The 9,286-nt window shown below is 45.6% G+C and overlaps 2 protein-coding genes across 2 annotated transcripts; both read left to right on the top strand.

Moving 5' to 3' along the window:
• Positions 1–3: 3 nt before the first annotated feature.
• On the top strand, positions 4–1,989 carry LOC111616427 (protein translocase subunit SecA-like; the record flags this gene model as incomplete). The annotated part of the gene is made up of 1 exon (XM_023357839.1): positions 4–1,989. A coding segment is annotated over one exon (1,986 nt), but the record flags the coding sequence as incomplete, so codon positions are not given.
• A 1,076-nt stretch (positions 1,990–3,065) lies between these two features.
• Positions 3,066–8,947, top strand: LOC111616426 (uvrABC system protein B-like). The gene is made up of 5 exons (XM_023357838.1): positions 3,066–3,630; positions 3,739–5,041; positions 8,014–8,261; positions 8,526–8,729; positions 8,790–8,947. The coding sequence occupies exons 1-5, from the start codon at positions 3,066–3,068 to the stop codon at positions 8,945–8,947; spliced, it is 2,478 nt and encodes an 825-aa protein (XP_023213606.1).
• The last annotated feature ends 339 nt before the right edge of the window (positions 8,948–9,286 follow it).

The following is a 9,286-nucleotide window of genomic DNA, read 5'->3' as shown; positions in this document are numbered from 1 at the left end:
TTGACGGTCGGAACCAACTTGCGTGAGTTAAACGCCCAAGATAAACGTGCCGCTTACGCCGCCGACATCACTTACTCGGTTCACTCCGAGATCGGATTTGACTACCTACGCGACAACATGGTCAAATCAATCGAGCAAAAGGTTCAGCGCGGTTTTCACTTTTGTCTAGTCGATGAGGTGGACTCAATTTTAATCGACGAAGCTCGCACGCCTTTAATCATTACCGGCGGACAAACAACTAATTCCGAGCAGTATAACGCGGCTAACGCTTTTGTTAACACGCTGGTAGAAAAGGATTACGAAATCGATTGGGAATCAAAAACGATCCAACTTTCGGACCACGGCGCTAACAAAGCGAACCGCTTTTTCGCCGTTAAAAACATTTACGACATTCAAAGTTCCGAAGTGATTCACCGCGTGCATAACGCTCTAAGAGCCAAATTTTTGATGAAACGCGACGTCGAATACATCGTGAGTGAAAACAAAATTTTGCTCGTTGATGCTTTTACCGGTCGTATCATGGAAGGTCGTTCGTATTCCGACGGACTTCAGCAGGCCATCCAAGCTAAAGAAGGGGTTGAGATTGAACCCGAAACAACCACTTTGGCTACGATCACCTACCAAAACTTGTTCAGAATGTTTAAGAAACTTTCGGGCATGACCGGAACCGCTAAAACCGAGGAAGACGAGTTTATTGACATTTACAACATGCGCGTACATGAAATACCGACCAATAAACCGATGATTAGGGTCGATCACCCCGACGTTATCTACGTGGATCAGCAGTACAAATACCAGGCGATCGTGAATGACATTGCGGCTCGCTTTGCCAAGGGCCAACCCGTTTTAGTCGGAACCGAAGAGGTTTATGAATCGGAAAAACTGTCCCGCATGCTCAAAGCTGAGAAAATTCCCCACACCGTTTTAAACGCTAAGCAAAATCAACAAGAGGCGGAAATCATCGCTAAGGCCGGCGAAATTAATTCCATCACGATTGCGACTAACATGGCTGGTCGAGGAACCGACATTAAGCCTAGCGAACGGGCAGTTGAGTTAGGCGGTTTGTATGTGCTGGGAACTAACAAAGCCGAAGCACGTCGCATTGATAACCAGTTGCGTGGGCGCTCGGGTCGCCAGGGCGATATCGGCGAATCACGTTTTTACATTTCGCTTGATGACAAGTTGATCAAACGTTTTTCCAACCAGGAAAAACTAAAGAAACACTTCCTGTCCTACGGACCAAAGCCGATCAGCGGTAAACTGATTAACCGTTACATTAACCGTGCTCAGCGAAAAATTGAAGGCTTTAACTTTGATACGCGTAAAAACTTGCTTCAGTACGACGACGTGGTCCGTCAGCAACGCGATTTAATTTACGCCCAACGTGATCTAATCATTTCCCAAACTGATCTTTACCCGGTGATCGTGCGCATGATTAAATCGGTCGTGAATGATTTGGTCGAATTTCCCCAGTTTTTCCGCAACGATGGTTCAATGGACTTGGACAAAATGGTTGCCACCATCAACCACGTTTGGTTTCAACTAGTTGATTTTAAGTTCCACGTTAACCAACTGGTTGACTTTAGCAAAGAGGAATTAATCGAGCAAATTAGTAAGGACGCGATTGAGGTTTACGACGTATTGCGCTCGCGGGTGGTTGACAATGTTAACGAAGAAAGTGCCCACCAAATGGAACGTGAAATTTTGTTGATGACTTTTGACCAAAACTGGCAACTCCACATTGACCAAATGACTAAGTTAAGATCATCATCTTCGCTAGCCCACTACGCTCAGAAAAACCCGTACCAAGTTTACGTGGAACGCGGCACCGAATTATTCCGTGACTTACTAAAACGCATCTCGCACAACGTGGTGCGAATCTTAATGCAAAACAAATACGCGCAGCAAAAAGTTAACACCCGCGAAGCTGAAATCAGCGCTTTGCTGAAGAAAATGGAAAGTAAAGCCGACGCCAAAAAATCGAAGTAATTTTTCGTTAATTAATTTTTGCCAGTCTATTTAAAAACAAAATTACAAAAAATGTATTTTTGCTATAATGGACTTAGTTTTAAATTTCAACTTATGAAAAGATTTTTTTACCGCCTAGAAACGAGCGATTTGATTCGTCAAATCACTGTTTCGGCGTTGCTAATTACACTCGGCGTGGTAATCGAACGTTTTCTACACTTTCACGTTTCGGTCGGCGTTTACCCGATTTGTCTCGGCGGGCTTTTGATGGCCCTAGCTATTCCGCTTTTGGTTGACTGGCGGGTGGCACTGGTAAGTAGTTTGGCGCTGATCACTTTAACCGAGCTATTAATTTCGGGTGATCCCAACTTTTGACTCAATTATTTGCCGATGGTGTCTGCGATCGTGGTGATTGAGATCTTTAAGTCCTTTAAGCGCCTTGGTTGAGCTGCGCTTGGTCTATGCATTGCCCTAACCGCCTTTGTTTTTCAAAAAGCATTTTTAGCTCAATTAGTTTACGGCGGTTCCGTAGCGATCGCAATGTTGATCTCAACCGCTGTTCAAATGGTTATCCTTGGTCCGGTGGCGCTCCTAATTTACGTCTCCCTTTACCGTGTTATGATTAGCATGAATCGCACTTTTTACAAAGTAACTTAGTTTCGGGGTGAGAGATGCTTGATATGAATAAACTGCTCGCTAGCGTGGCGGTAGCAGCTCAAAACGCACAGAACATGCACTGAAACGTTCGCGGTCAGCAGTTCCGTACTTTCCACAAGTTGACCGAAAAGCTTTACCAAGGTCTCAACAATTTTGTTGACGAACTAGCCGAAAAAATTGCCATGCAAAACGCACAGCCTCTGTCAACCATGGCCGCCTACCTTGAGCACAGTCAAGTTAAGGAGTACCAGCCGCACGCTTTTAGTGCCCAAGAAATTGTTACTAACGTGGTTAGTGACCTTAACCAAATTCAAACTTTGGCCGAGCAAGTTAAATCTAACAGCGTGATCCAACCGCTGCTCGACGAAATTTTTCTTTTCGTAGACAAGCAGCGGTGGTTTTTTGCTACGCATGCTAAGTTAAAGGTGAATAGTTAGTTGATGAATTTTAAGTTAGAAAGTAAGTTCAAGCCAGCCGGTGATCAACCGCAGGCGATCAAAGCGCTTTTAGCGGGCTTAGCCCAGAAAAAGACCGACCAAGTTTTGCTAGGAGCCACCGGCACGGGCAAAACTTTTACAATCGCCCACGTAATTAAGAAGATCCAGCGTCCGACGCTAGTTTTATCGCACAACAAAACTTTAGCGGCTCAACTTTATTCGGAATTAAAAAGTCTCTTTCCGAGCAACAGCGTTGAGTATTTCATATCTAACTTTGATTACTACCGCCCCGAAGCTTACCTACCTTCTTCTGATACTTACATCGAAAAAACTTCGCAAAGCAACTGGGACATTGAAGTGATGCGCATGAGTGCGCTGAACTCGCTTTTAACTCGGCACGACACAGTTGTGGTCGCTTCGGTAGCGGCTATTTACGCTCAGCTGTCTCCGAAAGAATACGTGGCCACTTTCATGCATTTAAAAGTCGGCCAAGAGTTTGAGCGCGAAGAGTTGCTCGGAGCGCTCGTGGCCCGCAACTACGTTCGTAACGACGTGGAGCTAGCGCCGGGTCGGTTCAGAGTTCGCGGTGACGTGATCGAAATTAGCCCTGGCTGAACCCAAAACTTTTACATTCGACTCGGTTTGCTCGATAATCAAATCGAATCGATTGCTCAAGTTGACACTTTAACGGGCGAGCTGATTAAAAAAGAAAGCAAACTTTTGCTTTTTCCGGCCGACGCTTACACGACTAGTCGCGACGTAATCAAAAGAGCTACCAAAACAATCGCCGACGAGTTAGTGGTCCGTTTGGCTGAGCTCAAAAAGCAGAACAAACTTTTGGAAGTTCAAAGGCTAGAACAAAGAACTAACTCTGACATTGAATCTTTGCTTGAATTTGGAACTTGCCCAGGGATTGAAAATTACTCCCGGCATTTAGAAGGTCGTTTACCCGGTCAACGTCCGGCCACGATCCTGGATTATTTTCCCGCCGATTCTCTGATGGTGATTGACGAATCGCACATGATGATTCCGCAGATTAACGCCATGTATAACGGCGATCGAGCCCGCAAGGAAACTTTGGTGGAGTACGGTTTTCGTTTGCCTTCCGCGTTAGATAACCGTCCGCTCCGTTTTGAGGAATTTCAGGCTTTTCGATTTAACCGGATTTACGTTTCTGCCACGCCAGCTGATTACGAAATAGCCAAGTCTGACCACCGCATCATAAGTCAAATCGTCCGACCGACGGGACTATTGGACCCGGTAATTGAAGTGCGACCAACCGCTAACCAAGTTGAGGATATTTTTAACAGCATCAAACTTCAAAACCAACAAAAAGAACGCACGATCATCTTGACCACCACCAAAAAAATGGCCGAAGAACTTTCCTTTTACCTAAAAGAGCGGGGTTTAAAAATCGCCTACATCCACTCTGAACACAAAACTTTTGAGCGGGACGACATTTTACGCAAACTGCGCAAAGGTGTTTACGATGCGATCGTGGGTGTTAACTTAATCCGTGAGGGTATTGACATTCCTGAGGTATCACTAATTTGCGTGGTGGATGCCGATAAGGAGTCTTTTTTTCGTTCCACTAAGTCGCTGATTCAAATCATCGGGCGCGCTGCCCGTAATGTGCACGGGAAAGTGGTTTTTTACGGGGACAAAATTACCACTTCAATGCAAAATGCCATCGATGAAACTAATCGTCGTCGCAAAATTCAAATTGCCTACAACCAAAAACACGGCATTACTCCCCAAACGATCGTCAAACCAATTCCGGCTCCGATCCACGGCCAAACGATTGACGAAGCGATTGAAGAATTTAAAACTGGTCGTCGCCAAAAAGATAAAAAACAGCAGCGGGAGTTCGTGGCCGATTTACGACGCCAAATGTTACGCGCTTCTAAGGAACTTGATTTTGAAAGAGCAGCCCAACTGCGCGACATTATCATTGAACTAGAAGTTGAGTACCACCTTGAGTAAGTTGTTCTAGTTGCTTGTTTAAACAAGTTTGGGAAAAGTCGCCTGGGCGGGCAGAGTTATAATGACTGCAACTATTAAGTAGCCCGCTAATGTCGGTAAAAACTCAAACCCCCAACTCTCAACCTCTTAAATTCGCTGGAAAATTCAAAACTTTGGTCAGTCGTTTTGCGAAGGCGATTTTAACTATGATTGCTGTTTTGCCCGCGGCCGGTCTTTTGATTGTGGTTGGTAAAGTGATCGGTCCGCTTGGTCTCGGGAAAATACCGGCTAGTTCTGCCGTGTTTAACCAAATTGGTGCGGTGATTGAAACCGTCGGATGGCTACCTTTTACTCACATCGGTCTTTTGTTTGCGATTGCGATCGGCGGCGCTTGGTCTAAAAATTCGGCTGGTGGTGCTTTTGCAGCTGGTCTGAGTTACTTTACTTTGTTAGCGGTCGGTTCCTCGTTTTTCTTAATTAGAACGGGCGGCACAGGTGATGGTGAATACTTTTTAAATTACATCGTCGGTGCTAAGTGGACGCCAACGCGCGGCTACTTCACTTGGCAAGAAGGTGTCCGCTCGGTCAGTTTCGGCGCCTTGGGAGGCATTTTAACCGGCTTTCTCGGAGCAATAATTTACAACAAATTTCACACTTTTAATCGTTTGCCAAAAGTTTTGTCTTTCTTTAACGGTGTCAGATTCGTGCCTTTGATGGTTTTTGCCATTGTCGTGCCGCTCGCTTGCGGACTCGCTTTAGTTTGGCCCTTACTCCAAGCGGGCATAAATTGAATGGGCACGAACATCGCTAAAAATAATCGCATTCCGTTTGCCATGCCGTTTTTGTTTGGAACGCTTGAACGTTTGATGTTGCCCTTTGGTTTACACCACTTGCTGACAATTCCGATGAATTACACCGAACTGGGCGGAAATCTCGACTTTTTAGACGCCAACACCTTTCAAGATACGCTGTCCCGGCGCGGTTCTTCGGGTTTAACCGGCCAGCAACTAGCTGATTTTTTTGCGCACTTGGCCAAGCAAGATTTAGTTAAAACCGACCAGCTACAAGCCCAAGGGCAAGAGTACATGTGGTACACCTGAATTCAAGCCCTTAACGGAGTGCGCGACCACTGGCAGAGTTACGCGACCGACCAATCCATCCCTGTTTCAACCGAGGTTGTTTACCAAGTTGTTTCAGGGTCATTTACCCCGGCGCGTTTTAAGACCGGTCAAATGATTAGTTCGTCTGGTTCGTTAGTGGGCGCCGCTTTTGGCATGCTTTACGCGCTCAAGAAATCGCTTCGTCCACTTAACCGTTCAATCTATGTTTCTGGTGCCTTGGCTTGCTTGCTGACAGGCGTGACCGAACCGGTTGAATTTTTGTTTATGTTTGTTTCGCCGCCGCTTTACTTAGTTCACGCCCTATTAACCGGCGTTGCCTTCGGCATGGCTGATTTTTGGCCGATGCGAATTCACGCCTTTGGTTTGATCGAAACAGTTTTGAAATACTTAATGGTGCTTGGTCCAAGCAGTTTAATCACCAGTTCCCTCAGCACCAATTTGTGACTTGACGGAGTCTGGTTTGTTTTCACGAGTTTAATTTTTGCCGGTGTTTACGCATTTACCTTCAGGGTGTTAGTAGTTTGACTTAAACCACCGATCCCTGGTTTCCAAACGCTTACCCCAGTCTCAGACTCCCAAGTTGTCACCAGTCGACCGCCACCGCTAGTTTTACCTAAGACTCAAGACAGAATTGTGACAATCGTCAAACTGCTGGGCGGCAAAGAAAACATCCAAGAAGTTGACGCTTGCATGACTCGGCTACGGATCGTAGTTAGCGATACTGAGCGGGTGGAAAATAAATTTAAAGAACTGACCCAAGCTTTAGCAACAGTTAACCAGGGAAATTACTACCAAATTGTTTACGGACCAGAAGCCAACTCGCTCAAAGAGGCAGTTCTTAAACACCTAGAGCAGTTAGAAAACTAAGTTAAAACGGATTTTATGGGCAAAGTGATGTCACGCAGAAAGGAAACGGAATGAAAATGAAAAAGAAAGAGCGTAATTACCCCTGTCTCATTTGCGCATCTAACGGAAAGATGGGCGCCCAAAACTGCGCATTTTGGAGCGATGGAGAACACTTGCCGCTGCCGCCAAGGGTTCCAACTGGATTAGGCATTGAATAAGGAAATGTTGCGTTTGCTAAAACAGGACGAGGTAAAAATGGACTCTAGAAAAACCCTTTTTGAAAATTTCCCCGTTAAAACGAGGATTTTTCACCACCAAGATGATTTTGTAGTCGTTGAGAAAGTTAGCGATGCTTGGGTTGAAGGGCGTCAATTGGTCGTGGAAATGCTTCTTTCTAACTTACAAAAGTCTTACTTACGAATTGAAATTTGAACAGACCAAATAATTCGTTTCAGCTACCACCAAAAAAAATGACCTAAAAAACGCTTTGCCGAGCACCTTAACCCCGAACTAGGGCCGCAAAAAGTTGCCATGTCGCAGGAAGACGACCGAGTTAGCGTGAACTTAGCAAGTCAAGAAAAAATTTTGATCGCTAAAAAGACGGGTCAAATTGAACTGGTTGATCGGCAGGGGGTAGTTAAGTGGCGGCTTTGTCATAAGACTGGTTACCGACTTTTTGCTAACTTGAGCACTCCCCACCTTGGATTCAAAAATGTGCGCGAAAACAAAAGTTTACCCTTTATTTCGTTTGAGTTGTTCAACGACGAAAAAATTTACGGACTGGGTGAAAAATTTCGTCCCTTTGTTAAAAACGGAGTCGAGTCGGTGGTTTGGAACAGCGACAGTTCTTGTTTAACCAACCACGACTTAGCTTACGCCGGAGTTCCGCTCGTTTACTCAACCAAAAATTGAGCCGCCTTGGTCAACTCCGGTTCGCAAGTTGACTTTGAAATCGGCTCTCCAACTAGCGATGCACTTTCAATTCTTTGCCACGAAGAATTTTTGGACTTATTTCTTTTGAGTGGTTCAAGCATCAAAGATTGCGTTAGTCAGTACACCTTGTTAACCGGGCGCATTAAGGGCGTGCCTGACTTAGCTTACGGCGTTTGGTTGAACCGCCTTTACTACCATAACGCTGAGCAACTTTGGGAACAAATCCAACTCGCTCAAAAAAACGCTTATCCGCTGGACGTCATTACGCTAGATCCAAAGTGGTTAAAAGATCGCTACGTTAAATCGTGCAACTTTGAGCTTAACGAAAGCGTCTTCGGTAATTTTGCCCAGTTAATTGACCAAATTAAAAAAGCCAACTTAGAAGTTTGCTTTTGGATTAACCCGTACATCCAAGCCGACGGAGGTTACGTTTGGAAGCACCTCAGCAAAAACAACTTGCTACTCAAAAACCACGAAGGACAGTTGGTCCACCCTTGAACCGGAACCGAAACTAAGCAAAACAACAATTACATCGTTGATTTCACCAATCCCGAAGCTTACCGCTGGTACAAGGAGCAGATTAAGCGTTTGTTTGATTTAGGGGTTCGTTTTGTCAAGCCTGACTACGGCGACGGAGTGCCTAAAAACGCCTTTGTTAGTTCGCGTCAATTCGGCGGAACTTTGCGCCAGTGGTTCATCTACCTTTACCTACGTTGCTGCTACGAAGCAAGTCTAGAGTACTTTGGCGATGGTCAAGCGCTAATTTTTGCCCGACCCGGTTTCATCGGAACCCAAAAATTTGTGGGTAAATGGTCCGGAGACAGTTACACCGATTACGCCTTTTTAAAAACCCATCTTTGAGCAGGTCTTAGCGGCGCACTAGCGGGACACGTGATCTGGGGCACCGACATCGGCGGTTTCGCCGGACCTCAACCAAGCGAAGATCTTTACCAGCGTTGGACGCAGTTTGGCATGCTAACTCCGCTCTCACGTTACCATGGCATCGGTGCTCGCGAACCGTGACTTTTCAGCAACCAAACTTACCAAATCGCGCTCAAATTCGCCCATCTCAAGCGTTCTTTGTTGCCCTACTTTAAAATTTACGAGCAAGAGGCGGTCAGTCAGGGACTGCCCATTTTGAGGCCGCTCGTTTTAGAATATCAAAGCGACAAAATTGCCCAGTTAGTCGATGACCAATATTTGCTCGGTCAGCAAATCATGGTTTGCCCAATTTTAACGGCCAACACTAAGGTTCGACAAGTCTACTTGCCAGCCGGTCAGTGGCACTTGTGGGGTGAATACGAAAAAATTTACCAGGGGCAAAAGTTAGTTACTTTGGATTGCCCAGTCGATCAAGCGCTG

The sequence above is a fragment of the Centruroides sculpturatus genome, unplaced genomic scaffold (assembly GCF_000671375.1).
Source record: "Centruroides sculpturatus isolate CEXI.00-Female unplaced genomic scaffold, Cexi_2.0 scaffold3350, whole genome shotgun sequence".
NCBI lineage: Eukaryota > Metazoa > Arthropoda > Arachnida > Scorpiones > Buthidae > Centruroides > Centruroides sculpturatus.
The sequence above is the reverse complement of the archived record's forward strand: the minus strand, read 5'-3'. Positions and strand labels throughout refer to the sequence as shown.

Excerpts from the sequence above, each read along its gene's own strand:
- LOC111616426 (XM_023357838.1), top strand. The coding sequence starts at position 3,066 with ATGAATTTTAAGTTAGAAAGTAAGTTCAAGCCAGCCGGTGATCAACCG. Across the intron at positions 3,631-3,738 it reads CGACGTGGAGCTAGCGCCGG|TTGACACTTTAACGGGCGAG; the intron begins GTCGGTTCAGAG and ends CGATTGCTCAAG. Across the intron at positions 5,042-8,013 it reads GAAGTTGAGTACCACCTTGA|TGGTTCAAGCATCAAAGATT; the intron begins GTAAGTTGTTCT and ends ATTTCTTTTGAG.